The sequence below is a fragment of the Nerophis ophidion genome, linkage group LG12 (genome assembly GCF_033978795.1).
Source record: "Nerophis ophidion isolate RoL-2023_Sa linkage group LG12, RoL_Noph_v1.0, whole genome shotgun sequence".
Taxonomy (NCBI): Eukaryota; Metazoa; Chordata; class Actinopteri; order Syngnathiformes; family Syngnathidae; genus Nerophis; species Nerophis ophidion.
This window is the reverse complement of record NC_084622.1, coordinates 57,705,939-57,733,188: the sequence shown is the minus strand read 5'-3', so window position 1 is coordinate 57,733,188 and position 27,250 is coordinate 57,705,939. Positions and strand designations below refer to the sequence as shown.

Here is a 27,250-nt window from a genome sequence, read left to right as displayed (position 1 = left end):
GTTAGGCCAACACAAATAAATAGGAGTGACACCTCTGATATCCAATATTTCAAGCTTTGTGCCTCACTGACAACTCAAAACACTTTAGAGAGTATTGAGGTTTTTGGGAACACCGACAAAGTAGGCAATTAAATAAAGGACGAGTGACCACTCCAGTAAACAAATAGCAAGACATTATGAACAAGTCATATAAATGGCGACCTGGTTTTACAGATCACACGCTGCATATGTTACCTTCTGGCCATAACAGAGACTGAAGGAGCGACCAGTGACAGGTGACGTGTTGTGCTTTTAAAATGAAAGCAAGATAAATTATTTTTCTCCTCCATTGTATACTTTTTGGGTGGGACTAACACTTCTGTTTTAAATATTGTCCACACCTGTCACCCTCTAATAACAGCAGTGTGGTCCTTGATGCACTGAAGTGAAACAAAGCGATTGGCTGCAGCAAACCCAGGGAAAATTTTGTTAATGTTAAAAATATCAATAATTGTAATATTTCATTTCAGCATGGTGTTGGAGTTTTCTACTCAGACACAAAGAAGGACTCTGGCGTGGACAGGGTTGATCTCTGGTTGTAAAAGTGTTTGATGTGATATGCAGCGTAGTCTCTTTTTTTAAATGTTAGAATTTCCAACAAGTACCCTCCCTTAATTGTAGCAACCAAAATCATGTATTTGATAAAAATGTGATTAATTGTGCATCCTTGCATTGAATGATTACATTTCGGTCAAAATATAATCAGACAAAAACATAGGATGGCGGTGTAACAATAACAGTTAAATAATTAAATTATTTTTATAGTCCCTTTTATTACATACAATATTTTAAGTAAAATAAAATTAATACTATACAGTAACCAAACAAAACAAAACTAAATATTGTTGGCTCTTATTTAAATCGTCTTCCTATTAAAGACCTCCTGTGTCCCTGGACTTATTTCCTGTGTTTTTAAATAACAAAAACGACAACAAAATGTTTTATCATGATAAAAAATTCTAGATCTCATCATTGTATTTTGACCATAAACTATACTTAGTGTTTTTACAGTCGCTATTGAGCCGCACTCCCCAGTTTACATTCAAGAGCTCTAGCTTGGCGGTGTGTGCGATCAGCTTCACGCAAAAATCTAGAGGTTTTTTTTACTTTACATAAACAGTATGTATATGCACCTAACAATGTTAGGTGCATATACCCAACTCTCTCCTTTGAGGCACACATTAAAAGCGTTACTAAAACGGCCTTCTTTCATCTCCGTAATATCGCTAAAATTCGCTCCATTCTGTCCACTAAAGACGCTGAGATCATTATCCATGCGTTTGTTACGTCTTGCCTCCTGTAACGTATTATTTTCGGGTCTCCCCATGTCTAGCATTAAAAGATTACAGTTGGTACAAAATGCGGCTGCTAGACTTTTGACAAGAACAAGAAAGTTTGATCACATTACACCTGTACTGGCTCACCTGCACTGGCTTCCTGTGCACTTAAGATGTGACTTTAAGGTTTTACTACTTACGTATAAAATACTACATGGTCTAGCTCCATCCTATCTTGCCGATTGTATTGTACCATATGTCCCGGCAAGAAATCTGCGTTCAAAGGACTCCGGCTTATTAGTGATTCCCAAAGCCCAAAAAAAGTCTGCGGGCTATAGAGCGTTTTCCGTTCGGGCTCCAGTACTCTGGAATGCCCTCCCGGTAACAGTTCGAGATGCCACCTCAGTTTATACTCTAGCCTTTAAATAGACTCCCTTTTTAGACCAGTTGATCTGCCGTTTCTTTTCTTTTTCTTCTATGTCCCACTCTCCCTTGTGGAGGGGGTCCGGTCCGATCCGGTGGCCATGTACTGCTTGCCTGTGTATCGGCTGGGGACATCTCTGCGCTGCTGATCCGCCTCCGCTTGGGATGGTTTCCTGCTGGCTCCGCTGTGAACGGGACTCTCGCTGCTGTGTTGGATCCGCTTTGGACTGGACTCTCGCGACTGTGTTGGATCCATTGTGGATTGAACTTTCACAGTATCATGTTAGACCCGCTCGACATCCATTGCTTTCCTCCTCTCCAAGGTTCTCATAGTCATCAGTCACCGACGTCCCAGTGGGTCATTATTGTCACCGATGTCCCACTGGGTGAGAGTTTTCCTTGCCCTTATGTGGGCCTACCGAGGTTTGTGCAGCCCTTTGAGACACTAGTGATTTAGGGCTATATAAGTAAACATTGATTGATTGATTGATTGATTGAATGTTAATAGAGGCTTCTCATTAAGATGGTAAAAGACAACAGTTTAATAGACAAACATGTTTATCCTATTTTGTTGTTTTAATTTTCAAAATTAGAGTGAGGATCTCCAGTGTGTACCGTAGCATGTTTAGCTATTCCTCGTCCTCTAGTGAAAATAATACAGGTAAGAAACATAATTTATTTGATGCCATGGAGGTAAGGTTCTATCATCAGATTGAAGACTTCACTGCATGCCTGTTGTTGGTAAAAAAAAAAAAACTGATGAAGTAGGGAGACACTTTAACTGAGGACTGCATCAGAGGTCAATGGGTTGGTGACCAGAGAGTCAAGTTCTCCTGGACAATGACCGTCAACAGGAAGTCTGCGAGACAGACACAGGCTGAAGCTGAATGCCAGATAGTACAGGTTTATAAAATGCAGACAGTTGACTTTGTATTAATCATACTATAATGTTTGATGGAAGTTTTTTTTTTTTACTTTTCCTCTACTAAAGAAAAACACTATATATGACCTTCTTTATCTATTGCATAATAACCTCATGACTTTAGGTCCAGTTACAATTAAACGATTGTGTTCCTCATTGAAACAGCTGACTAGTATTGCACAACAGTGGCAAGCTGTGAAACATATTGAAATTGACGCAGATACTTCATATAATATACATTACTCCACTCCAGCCAGTACAATAAAAAAAACAGCAGTCTTTAGTAATCCTGCTCAGACTCTGTTTTAAACTACTATGAAAAGAATACATCTAAGTCCATACTCCCACATGTACAATCGATATAGCTTTATGTCCCGTCATAGTAAAAAAAAAAAAAACAAGGCAAAGTGAACTTGGAATTAATTCTAAGTTTTATCATGCATGTCCTGTGGCAATGGAAGCAGTGAAACATGGCTGAAAGATCTCAAATCCAAAAGCTGCTCTTTTTCTCTTTACTTGAATCCAAGCCCCCACATTTTCAAGGCTGGAAGCACAACTAACCTAGTACTTGGAGCTGCTAAGACCTAAGTCATAGCAGAACACTCTGCCCTTGTCTGTACCGATTTCCTTCAAAAACCTTCAGGGAGCTTGAAGTTGATTTAAGTCAGGGGTGCCCATTACGTCAATCGCGAGCTACCAGTCGACCGCGGGGGGTGTGTCAGTCGATCTCCAGCCAGGCTTTAAAAAAAAATAGACCTAAAAATTAGTGATCATCAATCTTCACCAAGATGTCACTTAAATGACATTCACGGTACCGGAGGGTCTTGTGAGATGACGCTGGCTGCTGCAAGATCATTATTATGAAAAAATGACAGAGAGGAAGGCGAGAAACACTTTTTATTTCAACAGACTTTCGCGCCGTCCCTTCCGTCAAAACTCTAAAGGCCGACTGCACATTTCCTATCTTCACAATAAAAGCCCTGCTTCATGCTGCCTGCGCTAACTAAATACAGAGTCTCGGAAAACTGGCGTGCACAAGCGATCCCTCAGATGTGCACGCCAGCTTTCCGAGACTCTTATTTTGTTAGCGCAGGCAGCATGAAGCAGGGCTTTTATTGTGAAGATAGGAAATGTGCAGCCGGCCTTTAGAGTTTTGACGGAAGGGACGGCGCGAAAGTCTGTTGAAATAAAAAGTGTTTCTCGCCTTCCTCTCTGTCTTTTTTTCATAATAATGAACTGGCAGCAGCCAGCGTCATCTCACAAGACCCTCGGGTGCCGTGAATGTCAATCAAGCAAGCTACCGAATTTGCCGCCAATGTTTTTCTTGTAAAGTGTATGGAGGCTGGATGAATTAGATGCCAAAAACCAACCACTTTCATGTGGTATTGTACAGAAAGGACAACTTTTTTTCTCCTCCATTTGAAAATGTGGGCGTTATCATCATTACTGTCTGATTCCAATCAATGCAAGTCATCAGAATCAGGTAATACACCAACTTATATTCTTGTCTTTGTGAAAGAAAGACATCTATATGTGTTACACATGCTTGTATTATCATTAAACACATTTAACTTGTTCACAAAAATGTCTCTTTCATAAATAAATAAATATAAATGATATATATAAATGAGGTAGATCCCCTCGAGTTGGTCAATTGAAAAGTAGCTCGCCTGCAGAAAAAGTGTGGGCACCCCTGATTTAAGTGACAATATGGGATGCACTCATTTGTTTTAGTAATGCTATTTACAAACAATATATATTATCTAGCCCATTGTTTTTCAGCCTTTTTTGAGCCAAGGCACATTTTTTGCGTTGAAAAAATCCGGAGGCACACCACCAGCAGAAATCATTAAAAACAAAACTCAGTTGACAGTAATAAGTCGTTGTCGCAATTGTTGGAAGACTTTAATAATAATAATAATAATAATGGATTCGATTTATATCGCGCTTTTCTATTGTTAGATAATCAAAGCGCTCACAGAGAAGTGGGAACCCATCATTTATTCACACCTGGTGGTGGTAAGCTACATTTGTAGCCACAGCTGCCCTGGGGTAGACTGACGGAAGCGTGGCTGCCAGTTTGCGCCTACGGCCCCTCCGGCCACCACCAATCATTCATTCATCATTCATTTACCGGTGTGAACAGCACCGGGGGCCAGGGTGAAGTGTCCTGCCGAAGGACACAACGGCAGTGATTTGGATGTCAATAGGCGGGAAGCGAACCTGCAACCCTCAGGTTTCTGGCACGGCCGCTCTACCCACTACGCCATGCCGCCCCTAACCAAGCATGCTTTAATATAGTTCTTGTCTCAAAGTAGGTGTACTGTCACCACCTGTCACATTACACCCTGACTTCTTTTGACTTGTTTTCTGTTTTCATGTGTGTACGTTTTACTTCTTGTCTTGCACTCCTATTTTGGTGGCTTTTTCTCTTTTTTGGTATTTTCCTGTAGCAGATTAATGTCTTCCATTGAGCTATATTTCCCGCATCTACTTTGTTTTAGCAATTTAAGAATATTTTATTGTTTTTATCCTTCTTTGTTGATTGTCATGTCATGTTCGGATGTACACTGTGGACACCATCTTTGTTCCACAGTAAGTCTTTGCTGTTGTCCAGCATTCTGTTTTTGTTTACTTTCTAGCCAGTTCAGTCTTAGTTTCCTTCTTCATAGCCTTCCCTAAGCTTCTATGACTTTTTTTAGGGGAACTCGCCTTTTGCTTATTTTTGGTTTAAGCATAAGACACCTTTTTACCTGCACACTGCCTCCCGCTGTTTCCGACATCTACAAAGCAATTATCTATCTGCTGCCACCTACTGATATGGAAGAGTATTTCATGGTTATTCTCCCGAGCTCTAAACAGCACCGACCACTCAACACCAACACATAATTTGCAGACTATAATTACTGGTTTGCAAAAAAATATTTTTAACTCAAATAGGTGAAATTAGATCATTTCCACGGCACACCAGACTGCGTCTCATGGGCACACTAGTGTGCCGCGGCACACTGATCTAGCCAGCCAGCATAGCAGTCCACCACACAGGGTGGTCTTTGGTCATCGATCATGAGGGCAGCCAGTAAGAAGCCAGCCTCAATTAGGTCATAAGGTCACAGTCGGGGAAAAGCAAAAACGGGGGAGGGGGAGTCACAAGATCAGTAAATGAAACTTGTGTTCACACAAGTCTACGGGTAAGCGGGATTGAGATGCCGAAAAAGCACAGGGAGCAAAACAGATCGGAGAAGAACATCTTATGCAAATGTTTGTGCTAACAAGTTGTCAGTGAAGACTTCTAAATCAGATGACAGTCACATTAACAACTTTTAAATTATTTGACGCTTAGTAAATTACTTTATGTCCTAAGTCTGATTATCAAGCATGTTTCACTCAGACTAAGAGCAAGCCAGGACCATGCATCCTGATTGCTAAGATAACTATAAACAACAATAAATTTTATGTTTATAAATTCAGGGAAAAATTCCCTGGACACAGAAGGACTTTGAGGGTAAAACCAAAGGATTTAAATGATTAGTTGATGATAGTTTTTACTACTAAATGATAAATGGGTTGTACTTGTATAGCGCTTTTCTACCTTCAAGGTACTCAAAGCGCTTTGACACTACTTCCACATTTACCCATTCACACACACATTCACACACTGATGGAGGGAGCTGCCATGCAAGGCGCCAACCAGCACCCATCAGGAGCAAGGGTGAAGTGTCTTGCTCAGGACACAACGGACGTGACGAGGTTGGTACTAGGTGGGATTTGAACCAGGGCCCCTCGGGTTGCGCACGGCCACTCTACCACTGCGCCACGCCGTCCCTACTCTTTGCTATTGTGTACTATTGACTTTGTGATATAATATGGAACAAGTTCAAATATTGTGTTGTTATTGTTACACTATCAATAGCACTCATCATATATATATTGAAAAAGTAAATACATGTGATTGGTATTCGTATCAGCCAACCTTTCTCATGGAAGATCGGTATAGGAATCAGCAGCATAAAACCCTGTTCGGAACATCCTTAGAAAAAAAAAAAAAACATGAAAACTGGAGGTAGCGGGCTGTAGCATCTCAAAGCTATGTAAAATAGGGGACATCCATGAAGGATTGTGGCACATTTCCACTCATATTAAAAAGCAAATAGTAAACACATTACACGTGGCAGATGAATCTGCAGACAGATTAAAACAAGTCAGGTTTTATGACCTCCGCCATTTATTCTTGTACTGACCCCATATCTCCTCATACCCTCCCCCCAATCTCCTTGCCACTAATCCAGTGCTACTCGGTGACAAGCAGCAGAGTGGCCTGATGGTCAAACTGTGTCTGTCTGCCTTCCTGTCCCTCCATCTGCTTGGAGTCTAGCAATCACTGAAAAGAATTGAAAGAAGCAAAAATCTCTCGAAATCCTACTTAGACCCTCCTCACTTTTCTGTTAATTTCTCTCATCACTTTAATTCCTCCATTTACTTTCTCTTCGGTCTCAGTCTAATTCTATTAACGAGGTTGTGCTTTCTACCAGTTAATGCAATGGTGCATTAGATCTCTTGCAGCTCATTACCAGCACACTGGACAGCCAACTAGCAGCCAAACACTCCAAATGCATCAACTCTAAAGTACCACTGCAAATATTTCGATAGTTTCTGAACAGTTCATTCACAGATGTAACTTTTTCAGCCATTTAATTTGACCAAACTACATTTATTTTATCAAATAGCATGCAACTAGTTTCATGGCAATAATGGATTGCAGCTGTTGAACTTAATTATCCAAACCAAAACGCCCAGAAACTATTTGATGATGGTATCATTCTATATCAGCAATATATGTCAGGACGAAGGAAATGTGCAATGTTCCGTAGAGTGCATGATAGCAGACTTGCTTTTATGGTGGTGATCTCTGTGTACAAGAGGCTATGGAAAAGGCTAGTTTGCCCCTTTTTTTCGGGGGTGGTGATGGGGGAGGGGTGGGACAATATCCTGGTGGTCTTTGCGGCTTAATTGAAAAGCGCAGCAGCAAAAGTGAAGCTTTGGTTAGGTTTTTGCGGAGTGCATTAAATCTGCAGAAAGCATGAGTAACCACAGATGGTTCCGTCAATAAATATTCAACCAACTGTGCACACACTTGTATACAACACCACACCCATGCCATGCCATAAAGTAAAAATGCACCACTGACACACACACACAGACACAGGAATAGAAAAAACAGAAGTCCTTCAGGTGGTGTCAAAATTCCATTAGTCCACCTAACTCTAAGCTTCATCAGCACCTCTTGGAAGCCGTTAAGATAGTGTAACAGTAATCTACCTTGGGCTTATCAGCATTCAGCACACAGTGCTGTTGAACCTTTAGATCCCAGTGTAAACTATACCCAAAGTAACATGAGATCAATGTTTTTCTAGGATTTTGGAGTGGCTGAAATCTGTTTCAGATGACAGAAGTTTCAGTCCCAACGAAAAGAAGAAAAACCTACACAAACACATCAAAAGATTAAAAACAGCAACAACTGAATAATGGCATTCATGTGATTGTGGAAACCTGTTCAAATTAACAGCTGTAAATGACGGAACATTCAGAAAAACACCATCATACAGTACATATCCATAACAATATTTATTGGTATGTAAAAGTAATGTCGGCATTGTTCTCGGTTTCTCTAATCACACAAGTTGTTCAGTACTTTCTTAAGAGTAGAAAATGATAATAATGGATTCAGAACCTAATTAAGCCAAACAAATTGCAGAAGCTCACTATAACCAGCTATTGGCAGAAGATCAGTCATATTCACCAACTAGTCATCTACAGTTATTCCATTTTTTTTTAAATCAATGTTTATGTTTTTGCAAATGTTAGTTTTGCATCATAATTTGGCCCATATTGCATCCACTATCAAACCAGTGCAAAATAATGTTTGCAATTTTGTTAGACACAAACCCCAAGCTCAGTAAGGTTTAAGGTAGTAGCTCAAATTACGAGCTTAATAGGTTATTGTAACTCAAAATACTTGCACAATATCTTAAATCAACGCCCATTTAAATGTATTAAAATCAATTCAAATTGATGCTTGGCCCCCCCTTTTAAAAAGAAAAAAAAAACATTTAGGTAAGAAATATTGTTTGAAAAACAATACAATGGAATGTACTACAGCAGTGGTTCTCAAATGGGGGTACACGTACCCCTGGGGGTACTTGAAGGTATGCCAAGGGGTACGAGAGATTTTATAAAAATATTCTAAAAATAGCAACAATTCAAAAATCATTTATAAATATATTTATTGAATAATACTTCAACAAAATATGAATGTAAGTTCATAAACTGTGAAAAGAAATGCAACAATGCAATATTCAGTGTTGACAGCTCGATTTTTTGTGGACATGTTAAATAAATATTGATGTTAAAGATTTCATTTTTTGTGATGAAATGTTTAGAATTAAGTTCATGAATCCAGATGGATCTCTATTACAATCCCCAAAAAGGGCACTTTAAGTTGATGATTACTTCTATGTGTAGAAATCTTTATTTATAATTGAATCACTTGTTTATTTTTCAACAAGTTTTTAGTTGTTTTTATATCTTTTTTTCCAAATAGTTGAAGAAAGACCACTACAAATTAGCAATATTTTGTACTGTTTACAAATTTAAAAAATCAGAAACTAATGACATAGTGCTGTATTTTACTTCTTTATCTCTTTTTTTTCAACCAAAAATGCTCTGATACTTGAATTAAAAAAAATTTCACAGGGGATACATCACTGAAAAAAGTTTGAGAACCACTGTACTACAGTACAAAGAATGACAGTAGTTTAATGAAGTAATACATGTATAACATTTACCTTTTATCAATTTTGTTTTGCTAAAATACTATTTGCTAAACATTTGTACAAGTTTATCTGATCGTGTGATGCAATTTTTTTATTAGCATGTCAATAGGGGCGTCAATTGTATGTTAGCATAAAGCTAGAGGCATAATAGCCAATTCTGTTTGGTTGCATTGCTTTTCTCAGTTTATACCAAACAGTATTGTTGATTTAACATAATTCCAAAATGTATGTGCACTCTGTGAATTTAAATGTACTTTTCTTTGTTTGTTTCATTTCATCGCAACTTCATTGTGACTATCAATTAAGAACTTCAAGTTGGAGGTTTTTTCATGTCTAATTTAAAACGACTGGTCATTGATGTGCCAAACTAAACTACAACATTCAGGGAGGGCAAAATAATTTTAAAACATTTTCATATTTCCTAACAGAGTGTTTGCAATGAGGGGATTCAACATTATAAAGTGTTTACTTTGTTTACATAGACACAGGACGGCTGCAGAGGGAACAGAATGAAGAAAAAGTGTCCGAAGGAGGTAAAGGCAAATGGGACAATAAAAGAAAAGGATGCTGTATATATTTCTGTGTGTATATAAATTAATTTATGCAGTATTGTATGATACGATGTGTGCACTATTTTAAAAAGTGAATCTTGTCAAATTAAAAAAAAGTAAGGAAATGGCTGTCAACACACACACAAGTCACCAACATTGCCTTGTTCTCATTCCACAGCTTCAACAAAAGCTATACAGAATACAAAAGATACAATATTAAACAAACGTAGTCCATAATATTACAATATATAATAGTAAAACACAGGTTTTCGCTACAGAATATATAAGTAAGGGAGACAAAGCCCTCGGTCTTCAGGTGGCCTGTGTTGGGATGTCGCATGGCTGCAGTTGTGTGTCCCCGAGTATGCAAGAATCCAGGAGAGTTGCGTGGAGGTAAGATGAATTTAATACACAAAAGAAAATAACAAAAGCAAACATAAAGCAGTCGTGCAGATAAACGTTCTCAACATAATATTATCATCGAGCACTGAGGAGTGCTCGAGTGAAACATAAATAGACACTAGTGTGATTGACAGCAGGTGTGAACCGCTGCCAATCAACGAAAAGAGAAAAATAGTGCTCCGTGAATAAAAACAGGAAATACAACAAAATAAGAGCACTGAACCGGAAGTAAATACAAAAACACAAAAAACTAACAGAAATGAAGTGACACATCGTTACAGGACCTCCCCCTCAAGGAACAGATACCAGATGTTCCCTGGGAAAGAAAAAAAATGGAAAAAAGTCCAAAATGTAAGGGAGGGTGGAGGGAGGATTTGGTGGAGGGTTGCCAAACCTCGTGTCCCCGCAGCCAGCGAGGGAAAGTCAGGTGGCGGCGCCGCGTAGAGCGCCGCTGGAACTGGCGAGGCGGGCGGCCAGGGAACGGCCAAATCACTGGCCGAAAAAGAGGAGAGTGCGCAGGGCACGGCCACATCCACGGCCGACGTAGAAGCGGGCGCGCTGAAGCAGGCCGGGAAGCAGAAGACGTAACCGGCGGCGTGGAAACCGCAGGCGTCATCAACGGCGTGGAAGTGGCAGATGTCATCGGCGGCGTGAAAGCGGCAGACGTCATCGGCGGCGTGAAAGCGGCAGACGTCATCGGCGGCGTGAAAGCGGCAGACGTCATCGGCGGCGTGAAAGCGGCAGACGTCATCGGCGGCGTGAAAGCGGCAGACGTCATCGGCGGCGTGAAAGCGGCAGACGTCATCGGCGGCGTGAAAGCGGCAGACGTCATCGGCGGCGTGAAAGCGGCAGACGTCATCGGCGGTGTTGAAGCGGCAGGCGTCATCGGCGGCGTGAAAGCGGCAGATGACGCCGGGCGAGGAGCAGCAAATGCTGGCCGAGGAATAGCGGATGCCGGCGGTGACGAAGCCCGGCGTGGTGCTGCTCTTGGCGGCGTTGGGGCTCGGCGTGGAGCCGGCGTTGGGGCTCGGCGTGGAGCCGGCGTTGGGGCTCGGCGTGGAGCCGGCGTTGGGGCTCGGCGTGGAGCCGGCGTTGGGGCTCGGCGTGGAGCCGGCGTTGGGGCTCGGCGTGGAGCCGGCGTTGGGGCTCGGCGTGGAGCCGGCGTTGGGGCTCGGCGTGGAGCCGGCGTTGGGGCTCGGCGTGGAGCCGGCGTTGGGGCTCGGCGTGGAGCCGGCGTTGGGGCTCGGCGTGGAGCCGGCGTAGGGGCTAGGCGTGGAGCCGGCGTAGGGGCTAGGCGTGGAGCCGGCGTAGGGGCTAGGCGTGGAGCCGGCGTAGGGGCTAGGCGTGGAGCCGGCGTAGGGGCTAGGCGTGGAGCCGGCGTTGGGGCTGTGCGAAAACCCGCCAGGCACGTAGATGTCTCCGAGGAAGGAGACGCTTGCGAAGATGACAGCGGTGTGTGCCTGGCTGCACCGCAGTGTATTGTGGGCCCCCCTCCACTAGGCGGCTGCCAGAAACCGTCCACACTTGCGGGAAGACATGCCTGCTCGTCGGCGTCCCCCGGTGCGAAAACCAGGGACGGGCGGGAGGAGGCCAGGAAGAGGGACGAAGACACGTCCCGCGCCGAGTCCCAGCAGGAGGACAAAAGTGACCTCACTGTGGGCTCCACTGGAGCTCTCGGCGATCCAAAAAAGAGAGCGGGAGCTGGCAGAAAGAGCAGCCGGGGAGCAGCCGCTGGAAGCTGCGTAGGAGCAGGGAGAAGCAGCTCAGCAGACGACGGGAAGGATGGCGGCGGCGGACGTGCCGGTCGGAGAGCCGCAGTCGGCGACGGAGCCGCAGGAGCCGCGAGACGTGAAGGAGGAGGAGGACGCGCCGGTCGGAGAGCCGTAGCCGGTAGCGTTGCCGCGGGAGCCGCGAGGCATGCAGGAAGTGGCGGACGTGCTGGTCGGAGAGCCGTAGCCAGCCGTTGAGCCGAGAGGAAAGATGGCGGCGGGGGACGCGCCGGTCGGAGAGCCGAAGCCGGTGGCGTTGCCGCGGGGAGAGGGTCCGCATCTGTTGGCTGGGACCGCACAAACCTGGCCTTCAAGTCCTCCAGGAATTGTGCGGTCCAGAACGTCGGCTGAGGATTGCCGACAGGGATTCTCGCGAGGACACTTTCTTCTGGCTCGATGATACTGTTGGGATGTCGCATGGCTGCAGTTGTGTGTCCCCGAGTATGCAAGAATCCAGGAGAGTTGCGTGGAGGTAAGATGAATTTAATACACAAAAGAAAATAACAAAAGCAAACATAAAGCAGTCGTGCAGATAAACGTTCTCAACATAATATTATCATCGAGCACTGAGGAGTGCTCGAGTGAAACATAAATAGACACTAGTGTGATTGACAGCAGGTGTGAACCGCTGCCAATCAACGAAAAGAGAAAAATAGTGCTCCGTGAATAAAAACAGGAAATACAACAAAATAAGAGCACTGAACCGGAAGTAAATACAAAAACACAAAAAACTAACAGAAATGAAGTGACACATCGTTACAGCCTGAGCTTCATATCGTGGTAGTATTTAATATGACGTGTGTATTATTATTGTGGATGTGTCTGTACTGCACGTCTAGTTGACGTATGATGTTTTGTTGCCATAGTGCTAATCATAGTACCTACATTATAATCACAGCTTTGTTGTTCATCTTTGTTGTCAGCTGCTGCGTGACTTCTCTCTTTTTTTTATAGTCCCGTGGCCATGACCGGGCAGCAACAGGGCGGGAAGGAGACAGCAAGGTAGTCATTCCCAGCACTACCGTCTGGCGGCTTCCTTGTTCGCACGGAAACGACTAGGCGACGTTCTCAGACTGCCAATCTGGAGCCTGTTCTCAAAAGAACACCGTTCACGTGGGGATACAAGGCTGAAACGATACTTTTCTTTACCGTTTCCACCTAAAACGTTCCTTGGGCAACAGGCCCAATAGGCGATGAACACACTCATGCTGTGTGTGCAGGGATGTAACGGTAAATGCTATAATGATAAACCGCGGTAAAAATTCCAGACAGTTAGCAATACAGTTTAAATTTGTAATTACCAAAAAAACATCATTTGTTAATGCTGTTTAGGCAACACTGCTTACTTCCTGGAAACGGAAGCGACGCAGCACCGTTAAAATCGAGAAAAAATGGTGGCAACTACGCGGACTTTGCTCGAGAAATTTGCTCTGGAGGTGTTCCGTCCCAGTAAACAGTGCCGATTCTTCTACTTCCATAGATTATCGACATGCGTTTAAGAGCGCACTGCTGTTGTTAGATGACGACAAATGTTGACAGATTTGGACACACGCGCATTTGTCCCAAAAAATATTTAATGTTGCAGTTTCATTTGAAAGTCCAACATTGCGTCCTTCCTTCAGCTACTGGGACTGAGTTACCATGCAGCAGGCGATGTGTCGGTAAAATTGCCACAACTCGTTTATAAAGTTTGTTTAATGGCATGCCCACTTGTCCTTTTATTTAACTGCTAACTTTGTCAGTGTTCCAATAACATCCATACTAGCTCAAATGTTTTATCATCTCATTGACTTGAACGCAAGCTGTGTTGTCAGTGATCAACAAAGATTGTGTATTAGATGTGAGTAGTATCACTCCTGTTTATTTTGTTGGCCAAACTGTTGCAATGAACCACATGGTGTTGTTAGAGGAGAACAAAGCTTGTTTGTTAGACTTTATCTTTATTAGCCAAACTGCTTTGTGATATCCAAAAGTAAACACACTGGGGGGATTTTTTTCGTTTCTTTTTTCACTTCACAATGTTCTTACTTTCAAAACGATTCATGTGACATAGCCTTTTTTAAATATTTTATGGTCTGTAGTTAATTCCTATACAAAATATTTCTGCTCAAACTCCCAATAGATCTGTCCCGATACAGCATGTACATAGATAGATAGATAGATAGATAGATAGATAGATAGTACTTTATTGATTCCTTCAGGAGAGTTCCTTCAGGAAAATTAAAATTTCAGCAGCAGTGTACAGAGTTGAGATCAATTTAAAATGTATTGACATGTACTGACATACATCAGTACATGTCAATAACTTAAAGTATTCTTCTCTCTACCAAAATGTAAAAATAGAGATAAAGGCATCGTGTAATGAGAATAATGTAACACGTTCATTCTATTAACTAAATTATATATATTTGTCTTTATATCTATGGATTATCTAAAGCCTTTTTTATTAGACATTATAAATTATGATGAGGCATAACATGATGGCATCGAGTTCACACCCAAACACTGTTTTACCTAACATAATGAATAATTGTAATTAATAATCGTGAATCCAATATCGATTAAAAAAAATCATCATTAAAAGTGCAGCCCTATATGTAAGACAGAATCTCATACATGAACACTATTTTTTTTTTTATTGACAAAACGTGCAGTTACATATTATGGACATCAAGAGCCATCTTGCACAATTTTCACATATATTTTTTTAACTTCTGTTATTTTGTTTCTGTTGTATTACGTTGCTTAAATTGCTTTTGTTTGATTGCATATGCACATTCAATTTTCTACTTGAGGTACATACTGTACATACATTTTGAATGTGTTGTTTTTTTTTAATAACTAAAACTTGGTTAAGAGATTGGTTCTCGTCCGAAAAAGGGTGGAATGCCATCTCCGGGTTGGGGAGGAGACCCTGCCCCAAGTGGAAGAGTTCAAGTACCTAGGAGTCTTGTTCACGAGTGGGGGAAGAGTGGATCGTGAGATCGACAGGCGGATCGGTGCGGCATCTTCAGTAATGCGGACGTTGTACCGATCCGTTGTGGTGAAGAACGAGCTGAGCCGGAAGGCAAAGCTCTCAATTTACCGGTCGATCTACGTTCCCATCCTCACCTATGGTCATGAGCTTTGGGTCATGACCGAAAGGATAAGATCACGGGTACAAGCGGCCGAAATGAGTTTCCTCCGCCGTGTGGCGGGGCTCTCCCTTAGAGATAGGGTGAGAAGCTCTGCCATCCGGGAGGAACTCAAAGTAAAGCCGCTGCTCCTCCACATCGAGAGGAGCCAGATGAGGTGGTTCGGGCATCTGGTCAGGATGCCACCCGAACGCCTCCCTAGGGAGGTGTTTAGGGCACGTCCAACCGGTAGGAGGCCACGGGGAAGACCCAGGACACGTTGGGAAGACTATGTCTCCCGGCTGGCCTGGGAACGCCTCGGGATCCCCCGGGAAGAGCTGGACGAAGTGGCTGGGGAGAGGGAAGTCTGGGTTTCCCTGCTTAGGCTGTTGCTCCCGCGACCCGACCTCGGATAAGCGGAAGAAGATGGATGGATGGATGGATAAAAGATTTTAGTATACATACATTTTGAACATTTTTAGCACATTTAAAAATATCGCGACAATAATGATAACCGTGATCATTTTTGTCACAATAACCCTGGTAAGAAATGTTCATACTGTGACATTCCTGTGTGTGCCATTTGCTGAAAGGACCAAAGTTTCAACAGTATTGTTAAAACAACAATGTAGTTGGGTCAGAATTATCAAATAATAATGTAGTTGTGTTTTGGCTTCTCTCATCAGAGATCTACTACATCTAGCCAATACCAGTGCCAATATCGATTGAATGACAATCAGAGATACACTTGGAGGACAATGGAAAAGAGAGAGGGATCATTTTCAAATGAAAGCATAAAATGTTGAAGAAACAATAATGCCGAATAGCTTGTTAATTTTATCTGACCACAGGGCACATGGTCAAAAGACTCCTAGCTGGGAATCAATGGCTGGTAGACTAATTGAAACCAAGTATCAAGTATTTGGTAAAACTAATAATAGACAAAGACTAAAATATTTGTCATTGAAATATCTGGATAAGATTTTTTGTCCCTTTTAGCAGACTGTTTCATTACAAATTACATGATGACCCCTCAACCACACTACTGCAGGTAACCAATGGCTAACAGTATGTTTTTTTGACTTAACATAATAAATCATTGTAATTAATCATAGTGATTTCAAAACATCCCTGGTATGTTGTTCATCTTTAACCACTTGTATCCTGCTGCCAAGGGTCAGAGAGCTTTCAGCCATAGCCAGCTTTATATAACATGTCCATTGTAGATCAATGTTACTTTCAAACAAAATTGATTGTTTAGTAAGAGAGCCATGCACAAATGGAAAACTTTTACAGTGATTGAGCATCATAATACCCATATTACACAAATCTACAATGTCAGCAAATCCAAAAACAACTCTCTAATTTGTATATCATCGACCAAGTGAGTTGTGACAAGTACAGTACTATACATACAGTGCGATGCTGGTTGCATGTGTGCGTTCAAAACTCCCTACATATTTTCAATCCAAGCCTATCAGAACACAAGTGGAACATACTGTATCCCTTGTATTACACATTCTCCTCACCAACTCCCCTCAGACATTTAATAAATGTTTTCTTATCTTCAACCTGGCAACAGCTAATCTGAGCAGCAAGCTGATGTTGCATGGCAAATAGTTCTCATCATCATCGTTGTTTCTTGTTTAGCATCCCCTAAGACTGTGTGCTTCATCCCTTTTTTACAGCCCTTAGTCAACCTCACAGAAAGCAGAAGGTGGGCCTGACATTTCTTGCAAATGACAGCCTTTTCTCAGGACATTCAATCAGTTGCTACTGGACTGTTCAGTTTGTCTTGGAAGACATTTTGCCTCTCATTCAAGTCTGCTTGGATGAGAGGCACTGCCTAAGACAATTCCCACATTTTTCATCTGATTCGAACCATTCCAACTTCAAAATGTTCAGCCTGTTCGGGAATTCAGCAATTCTAAAAAAAAAAAAAAAAACGTATTTCCCATAATTCCTTCTTTTTTTTAATTTTCCTCATTCAAAATGAATTGGCCATTTTTCAAAAACTTCTACAATTCCGACATTCTTCAACCCATTCCACCTTCAACACATTCAACTCATCCTGGACATTCATCCATCCATCCATCCATTTTCTACCGCTTATTCCCTTTCGGAGTCGCGGGGGGCGCTGGCGCCTATCTCAGCTACAATCGGGCGGAAGGCAGGATACACCCTGGACAAGTCGCCACCTCATCGCAGGGCCAACAGAAAGACAGACAACATTCACACTCACATTCACACACTAGGGCCAATTTAGTGTTGCCAATCAACTTATCCCCAGGTGCATGTCTTTGGAGGTGGGAGGAAGCCGGAGTACCCGGAGGGAACCCACGCATTCACGGGGAGAACATGCAAACTCCACACAGAAAGATCCCGAGCCTGGATTTGAACCCAGGACTGCAGGACCTTCGTATTGTGAGGCAGACGCACTAACCCCTCTGCCACCGTGAAGCCCCTGGACATTCAAACTACCAGTATTCCAATATAGTTTTCATTTTAGAAAACAAATATAATAATATGACTCCTTTAATGCAGCCTATAAACCGGTGCGCCTTATATATAAAAAAAAGATCAAGAATAAACCATTCATGGGCAGTGGCGAGGTTATTAGGTGACCACAGATGAATCGCTAGCTGTTCAAAATCGGGACCCGGGGTATACCACTCATCTGTTAATCAGTTGATGACGTCGCTGGGCTGCTGACTTGTCTCTACTCAAGATGATCTCCTGCTTGCCCCACTATGGACTGGACTCTCACGCTATTAACTAGATCCACTGGACGTCAATTCCACCGGTCGCCCTTAGGAGGAGGGGGTCCCCACATCGGCGATCCCCTCCAAGGTTTCTCATTGTATCCCATTGGGTTTATTTTTCTCTACCCCTGATGTGGGATCTAAGCCAAGGATGTTGTTATGGCTTGTGCAGCCCTTTGAGACACTCATGATTTAGGGCTATATAAATAAACTTTGATTGATTAATAGCGGGACAGCACGGTGGAACAGGGGTTAGTGCATGTGCCTCACAATACGAAGGTCCTGAGTCGTCCTTGGTTCAATCCCGGGTATGTGATCTTTCTGTGTGGAGTTTGTGACGCTTTGTTGGCATCGTGGTGTGGTTATGTTCTCTCGAATGATGCAGTCGGATTGGACACAGTGTGAAGGTAAGAAATTAAGATTTATTATCACTAACAAAATAGACTAGGAACAAAAACACTTGCACAAGGCACTAAAGACAAAACAAACAGAACTAGCATGGGAGCTAGAAGGAACAAGAAGCACTAGCATATGAGCTATGGACAAGCAAACAGGGGACTAGCGTGGAAGCTAACAAATAAAAAAAAGTCTTTACCACAGGCGGGGATAGCGACGTCACCTGTTGCATCAAATAGCAAACTAGACTGCGAGGACGAATGACAAAAAAGGGCAGGCTTAAATAGGGACAGAAATTACGAGGCAGGTGCGCGTCAAAAAACACAAGGCAGGTGACACTAATACGTAACTATGACAACAGAACAAAACAGGAAGTGCCACCAGGAACAAAGGAAGACAAAATAACAGAACAAAACCGGAATATGCCATGATTCAAGTAGCGGATCAAGAGAGAGTTTGCATGTTCTCTCCATGACTGCGTGGGTTCCTTCTGGGTATTCCGGCTTCCTCCCACCGCCAAAGACATGCACCTGGGGATGGGTTGATTGGCAACACTAAATTGGCCCGAGTGTGTGAATGAGAGTGTGAATGTCTGTCGATCTGTGTTGGCCCTGTGATGAGGTGGCGACTTGTCCAGGGTGTACCACCCCTTCCGCCCGAATGCAGCTGAGATAGGCTCCAGCGACCCCCCCCCCCCCACCCTCCCCGACCCCAAAAGGGACAAGCGGTAGCAAATGGATGGATGATTGATACCGCTCCTTATAATCCGGTGCACCCATGATCCGGAAAACAAGGCAATGACAAATTTTGCCGTTCCACACCTCTTAGAGAACAGCAAATTGTGCAAAAAAAGCACTGAAACTGTCAACATTTGGACGAGTGCCTTGATCAAATGTCCCTGTAAAATGTTATTGTGCATTTTATATCCATCCTGAGATGTCACCCAAAAAGACTTAAATAGCCTCAACTTCTATGCAGTAATGTAGCGGTTGAGAAACACTTCGAGCAAGGGCTCCAAGGTGGGATTTGTGCAGCAATTTGATTGATTGATTGATTGATTGAAACTTTTATTAGTAGATTGCACAGTACAGCACATATTCCGTACAATTGACCATTAAATGGTAACCCCCGAATAAGTTTTTCAACTTGTTTATGTCGGGGTCCACGTTAATCAATTCATGGTACAAATATATACAAACCCCGTTTCCATATGAGTTGGGAAATTGTGTTAGATGTGAATATAAACGGAATACAATGATTTGCAAATCATTTTCAACCCATATTCAGTTGAATATGCTACAAAGACAACATATTTGATGTTTGCAAAAAATCATTAACTTTAGAATTTGATGCCAGCAACACGTGACAACGAAGTTGGGAAAGGTGGCAATAAATACTGATAGAAGTTGAGGAATGCTCATCAAACACTTATTTGGAACATCCCATAGGTGTGCAGGCTAATTGGGAACAGGTGGGTGCCATGATTGGGTATAAAAACAGCTTCCCAAAAAATGCTAAGTCTTTCACAAGAAAGGATGTGGCGAGGTACACCCCTTTGTCCACAACTGCGTGAGCAAATAGTCAAACAGTTTAAGAACAACGTTTCTCAAAGTGCAATTGCAAGAAATTTAGGGACTTCAACATCTACTGTCCATAATACCATTAAAAGGTTCAGGGAACCCGTAGAAATCACTCCACGTTAGCGACATGGCCAGAAACCAACACTGAATGACCGTGACCTTCGATCCCTCATACGGCACTGTGTCAAAAACCAACATCAATCTCTAAAGGATATCACCACATGGGCTCAATAACACTTCAAAAAAACCATCCATCCATCCATTCATTTCCTAGCGCTTATTCCCTTTGGGGTCGCTGGTACCTATCTCAGCTACAATCGGGCCAACACAGATAGACAGACAACATTCACACTCACATTCACACACTAGGGCCAATTTAGTGTTGCCAATCAACCTATCCCCAGGTGCATGTCTTCGGAGAAAACCACTGTCACTAAATACAATTGGTCGCTACATCTGTAAGTGCAAGTTAAAGCTCTACTATGCAAAGCGAAAGCCATTTATCAACAACATCCAGAAACGCCGCCTTGCTTCTTCTAGCTGATAGACGGGTGTTCAAATACTTATTTTCAGCTGTATCACACAAATAAATTGTTAAAAAAATCATACATTGTTATTTCTAGATTTTTCTTTTTAGGTTATTTCTCGTACAGTGGACATGCACCTACCGTGAAAATTCCAGACCCCTCCATGATTTCTAAGTGGGATAACTTCCAAAATAGCAGGGCGTTCAAATACTTATTTTCTTGACTGTAATACATTTGATTATTTACAATCCGGGGAGGTGGGAAGTGTAAACAAAGAAGCATCAATCTCTAAAGGATATCACCACATCGGCTCAATAACACTTCAGAAAAAGATTCAACCATCCATTCATTTCCTAGCACTTATTCCCTTTGGGGTCGCGGGGGGCGCTGGTGCCTATCTCAGCTACAATCGGGCCAACATAGATAGACAGACAACATTCACACTCACATTCACACACTAGGGCCAATTTAGTGTTGCCAATCAACCTATCCCCAGGTGCATGTCTTCGGAGAAAACCACTGTCACTAAATACAATTGGTCGCTACATCTGTAAGTGCAAGTTAAAACTCTACTATGCAAAGCGAAAGCCATTTATCAACAACATCCAGAAACGCCGCCGGCTTCTTCTAGCTGATAGACGGGTGTTCAAATACTTATTTTCAGCTGTATCACACAAATAAATTGTTAAAAAAATCATAGATTGTGATTTCTAGATTTTTCTTTTTAGGTTATCTCTCATAAAGTGGACATGCACCTACCGTGAAAATTCCAGACCCCTCCATGATTTCTAAGTGGGAGAACTTCCAAAATAGCAGGGTGTTCAAATACTCATTTTCTTGACTTTAATACATTTGATTATTTACAATACGGGGAGGTGGGAAGTGTAAACAAAGAAGCATCAATCTCTAAAAGATATCACCACATCGGCTCAATAACACTTCAGAAAGCCATCCATCCATCCATTCATTTCCTAGCACTTATTCCCTTTGGGGTCACGGGGGGCGCTGGTGCCTATCTCAGCTACAATCGGGCGGAAGGCGGGGTACATCGCAGGGCCAACACAGATAGACAGACAACATTCACACTCACATTCACACACTAGGGCCAATTTAGTGTTGCCAATCAACCTATCCCCAGGTGCATGTCTTAGGAGAAAAACACTGTCACTAAATACAATTGGTCGCTACATCTGTAAGTGCAGGTTAAAGCTCTACCATGCAAAGCGAAAGCCATTTATCAACAACATCCAGAAACGCCGCCGGCTTCTTCTAGATGATAGACGGGTGTTCAAATACTTATTTTCAGCTGTATCACACAAATAAATTGTTAAAAAAAATCATAGATTGTGATTTCTAGATTTTTCTTTTTAGGTTATCTCTCATAAAGTGGACATGCACCTACCGTGAAAATTCCAGACCCCTCCATGATTTCTAAGTGGGAAAACTTCCAAAATAGCAGGGTGTTCAAATACTCATTTTCTTGACTTTAATACATTTGATTATTTACAATACGGGGAGGTGGGAAGTGTAAACAAAGAAGCATCAATCTCTAAAAGATATCACCACATCGGCTCAATAACACTTCAGAAAGCCATCCATCCATCCATTCATTTCCTAGGACTTATTCCCTTTGGGGTCACGGGGGGCGCTGGTGCCTATCTCAGCTACAATCGGGCGGAAGGCGGGGTACATCGCAGGGCCAACACAGATAGACAGACAACATTCACACTCACATTCACACACTAGGGCCAATTTAGTGTTGCCAATCAACCTATCCCCAGGTGCATGTCTTAGGAGAAAAACACTGTCACTAAATACAATTGGTCGCTACATCTGTAAGTGCAGGTTAAAGCTCTACCATGCAAAGCGAAAGCCATTTATCAACAACATCCAGAAACGCAGCCGGCTTCTTCTAGCTGATAGACGGGTGTTCAAATACTTATTTTCAGCTGTATCACACAAATAAATTGTTAAAAAAAATCATAGATTGTGATTTCTAGATTTTTCTTTTTAGGTTATCTCTCATAAAGAGGACATGCACCTACCGTGAAAATTCCAGACCCCTCCATGATTTCTAAGTGGGATAACTTCCAAAATAGCAGGGTGTTCAAATACTCATTTTCTTGACTTTAATACATTTGATTATTTACAATACGGGGAGGTGGGAAGTGTAAACAAAGAAGCATCAATCTCTAAAGGATATCACCACATCGGCTCAATAACACTTCAGAAAAAGATTCAACCATCCATTCATTTCCTAGCACTTATTCCCTTTGGGGTCGCGGGGGGCGCTGGTGCCTATCTCAGCTACAATCGGCCCAACACAGATAGACGGACTACATTCACAATCACATTAACACACTAGGGCCAATTTAGTGTTGCCAATCAACCTATCCCCAGGTGCATGTCTTCGGAGAAAACCACTGTCACTAAATACAATTGGTCGCTACATCTGTAAGTGCAAGTTAAAGCTCTACTATGCAAAGCGAAAGCCATTTATCAACAACATCCAGAAACACCGCCGGCTTCTTCTAGCTGATAGACGGGTGTTCAAATACTTATTTTCAGCTGTATCACACAAATAAATTGTTAAAAAAAATCATAGATTGTGATTTCTAGATTTTTCTTTTTAGGTTATCTCTCATAAAGTGGACATGCACCTACCGTGAAAATTCCAGACCCCTCCATGATTTCTAAGTGGGACAACTTCCAAAATAGCAGGGTGTTCAAATACTCATTTTCTTGACTGTAATACATTTGATTATTTACAATCCGGGGAGGTGGGAAGTGTAAACAAAGAAGCATCATCACCTCTGAAGTGCCCTTGAGCAATACACCGGATCTTCATACAGGTGCGCTGCCTCAACATGTGCTCGTCTTCCCAATGATGGTCGACTAACCAACTAAATGACCTATATGTACTTCCACTACACGCACGGTGCGTTTATATGAAAAACTTGAGTGGCTTTTTAAACATATTGCTTATTGTACATAACCCCCACGATGAAATGGTTGATTATGTCCGCATGCATACTTATTTAGGATAAAAACAGCTGAAGGTGATACATTCCTAACTTTTTCACTCACCAGCTAACTAGCCCTCGGCGACGCACTACCGTTGGATCTAATATTCCACTTGTCTTACCTTTCACTTGGCTCTCGTAATCTGCGATGATCTCTTTATCCTTTTTGAACCTCGACGAAGACATCTTCTGGCGGCTTGTTGCTTTAAAAGAAAAAGCCCGCTAAGAAAGTGCTGGCCAACAAACTGGAGGCGCTAAAAAAAAACAAAAAACACGATTCATCCCAAGCGGAGACCGAACGATGGAACTTATCCCAGCATTAAAGGAGGAAATAACCACTTATTCATTGACAATATTCCTTCTTAGCTCCGACCGATAGATCCACTCAATGTGTTCGCCACCAGTGTGTGGAGAGAGGGAGAAAAGAAAAAAAAAAATCACACAATCACGCAAGTTTTAGTGGCGTCGTGGAGCGGCAGCATCCGCCGCGTAGGAAAGTAGTGCCTGGAAACCGCGCAACAGCTCATTTAAGTCCACTTGGAAAAGGCGAGTATGTCCACTTTGGGGTTTGTTTGAGGCTCGGACACGACACGGACGCACAAAAAACACCTCCCCCCTCTGCCTGGAAGCTTTCTTAACCCCCGAGTGGGAAGGCCCCGCTGGTGGACTGCAGCACACACCGCAACTGGAGCAGGCACACAGGGAGAGGGAGGGACCAACTAAACACACACACACACACACACACACACACACACACACACACACACACACACACACACACACACACACACACACAAGTTCAGGAGTCACGATTCAAGTTTATTGGATACATTTATTAATTCACATGCATATCCTGCCGTGAAATCTATTTTTGAAACACTTGCCCTACACTAGGGTGTTAAACTCATTTTATATCATGGAGAAAAATCCCCTCCCAAGTGGGCCGGACTGGTAAAATCATTGCACCATAACTTAAAAATAAAGAAAGAATAAATGACTTATGGTTTTAAACGACAAAAGAAGCAATCACATTCCTTAACGCCAAAAAAAAACAGAAATGCTGGTTATCGGTCCTGCTAGACACCGACCTCTATTTAATAATACAACTTTGACATTTGACAACCAAATAATAAAACAAGGTGACTCTGTAAAAAATCTGGGTATTATCTTCGACCCAACTCTCTCTTTTGAGTCACACATTAAAAGCGTTACTAAAACGGCCTTCTTTCATCTCCGTAATATCGCAAAAATTCGCTCCATTTTGTCCACTAAAGACGCCGAGATCATTATCCATGCGTTTGTTACGTCTCGTCTCGACTACTGTAACGTATCATTTTCGGGTCTCCCCATGTCTAGCATTAAAAGATTACAGTTGGTACAAAATGCAGCTGCTAGACTTTTGACAAGAACAAGAAAGTTTGATCACATTACGCCTGTACTGGCTCACCTGCACTGGCTTCCTGTGCACTTAAGATGTGACTTTAAGGTTTTACTACTTACGTATAAAATACTACACGGTCTAGCTCCATCCTATCTTGCCGATTGTATTGTACCATATGTCCCGGCAAGAAATCTGCGTTCAAAGGACTCCGGCTTATTAGTGATTCCTAAAGCCCAAAAAAAGTCTGCGGGCTATAGAGCGTTTTCCGTTCGGGCTCCAGTACTCTGGAATGCCCTCCCGGTAACAGTTCGAGATGCTACCTCAGTAGAAGCATTTAAGTCTCATCTTAAAACTCATCTGTATACTCTAGCCTTTAAATAGACCTCCTTTTTAGACCAGTTGATCTGCCGCTTCTTTTCTCCTATGTCCCTTGTGGAGGGGGTTCGGTCCGATGACCATGGATGAAGTACTGGCTGTCCAGAGTCGAGACCCAGGATGGACCGCTCGTCGGGATCCAGGATGGACCGCTCGCCTGTGTATCGGTTGGGGACATCTCTACGCTGCTGATCCGCCTCCGCTTGGGATGGTTTCCTGTGGACGGGACTCTCGCTGCTGTCTTGGATCCACTTTGAACTGAACTCTCGCGGCTGTGTTGGAGTCACTATGGATTGAACTTTCACAGTATCATGTTAGACCCGCTCGACATCCATTGCTTTCGGTCCCCTAGAGGGAGGGGGGGGGGTTGCCCATATCCGAGGTCCTCCAAGGTTTCTCATAGTCAGCATTATCACTGGCGTCCCACTGGATGTGAATTCTCCCTGCCCACTGGGTGTGAGTTTTCTTTGCCCTTTTGTGGGTTCTTCCGAGGATGTCGTAGTCGTAATGGTTTGTGCAGTCCTTTGAGACATTTGTGATTTAGGGCTATATAAATAAACATTGATTGATTGATTGATAATATAAACATCCCAAAGACACTACAAACTTGTATTCTTGGAGATCTCCATCAATTTAGTAACGTGTCATCATAGAGTAAAAGTTTGCAAATACATCAAAGTAGGGACGGCGTGGCGCAGTGGAAGAGTGGCCGTGCGCAACCCGAGGGTCACTGGTTCAAATCCCACCTAGAACCAACCTTGTCACGTCCGTTGTGTCCTGAGCAAGACACTTCACCCTTGCTCCTGATGGGTGCTGGTTGGCGCCTTGCATGGCAGCTCCCTCCATCAGTGTGTGAATGTGTGTGTGAATGGGTAAATGTGGAAGTAGTGTCAAAGCGCTTTGAGTACCTTGAAGGTAGAAAAGCGCTATACAAGTACAACCCATTTATCATTATAATCCATTTCTAATGGATAAAGCTTTGGCCTGGACAAGAGGTCATCAGGTGGTCCCCAACGTTCACCGAGTGTTTCGACCCTTAACCACAACACTCTCCGGTTAGTGGGTCAGCAGTGATTGGCCAGATCACTGCTCCTCTCATCCAGGCTTCCAGGTATTGTCCTCTCTTTTATGCCAGAGCCAACAGGAGGCTCTCGCCGCCGCTTCTCCCAGCCTACGAACGGCTGTTTTTCTCAAGTGACCTCTCAATCCAACCTTTGTCATCATATTCCACACAGATTGCGCAGGGAATCCTCGACAACCAACTTCCACTGTCATCCGCCATGCTGTCCACCCCTTTTCTCGGCAGTCCTGGACAAGTTGTTGGTACTTTGTTTTATTCCTCTCTGCCGCTTCTCCTCCCACGGGACAGTAAGTTCCACCAGGATGATTTTCTTTCCCTCTGGGTACCACATAACTATGCCTGGTCTCAGAGTGGTGGACAGTACTGCCCCTGGGAAGAGGAGCTTCCGCCCCAGGTCGACCTCCATCTCCCATCCCTGGGCCAACTGCAGGAGGTTTTGGTTGGCTTGGCCTTGGACAACTGGTCTATGACCCTCTTTCACGATGGTGATGGTGCTCAGCAATGGCTTTGTTTTGGCTGGGTGTTTCTTTCTCCTCTCTTGCTCAAAGATGTCTACGAGCATTGCCAACACCTTGTCATGGCGCCACCTGTATCTTCCCTGGGTCAATGCTGTTTTGCACCCAGACAGAATGTGCGCCAGAGTTCCTTTACCGCCACACAACCTCCTTCAGAATAGAATAGAAAATAGAATAGACTAGAAAGTACTTTATTGATCCCTGGGGGTAATTCAGCACCACAGTTTGCTCCCAATAAACAATAATAATAATAAATAATATATGATACATACGTTTCCAGT

At 42.9% G+C, this 27,250-nt stretch overlaps 1 protein-coding gene across 3 annotated transcripts in view; it reads right to left on the bottom strand.

The window, feature by feature from the left end:
* srgap1a (SLIT-ROBO Rho GTPase activating protein 1a) overlaps window positions 1-24,316 on the bottom strand; it is a 182,776-nt gene extending 158,460 nt beyond the window's left edge. For all 3 annotated transcript variants that reach the window (XM_061917845.1, XM_061917846.1, XM_061917847.1), the window contains exon 1: window positions 23,740-24,316. In XM_061917845.1, coding sequence (XP_061773829.1) covers window positions 23,740-23,803 — 64 coding nt within the window. In that variant the 5' untranslated portion in view covers window positions 23,804-24,316. The remainder of the gene's footprint in view (window positions 1-23,739) is intronic.
* Window positions 24,317-27,250: the final 2,934 nt, after the last annotated feature.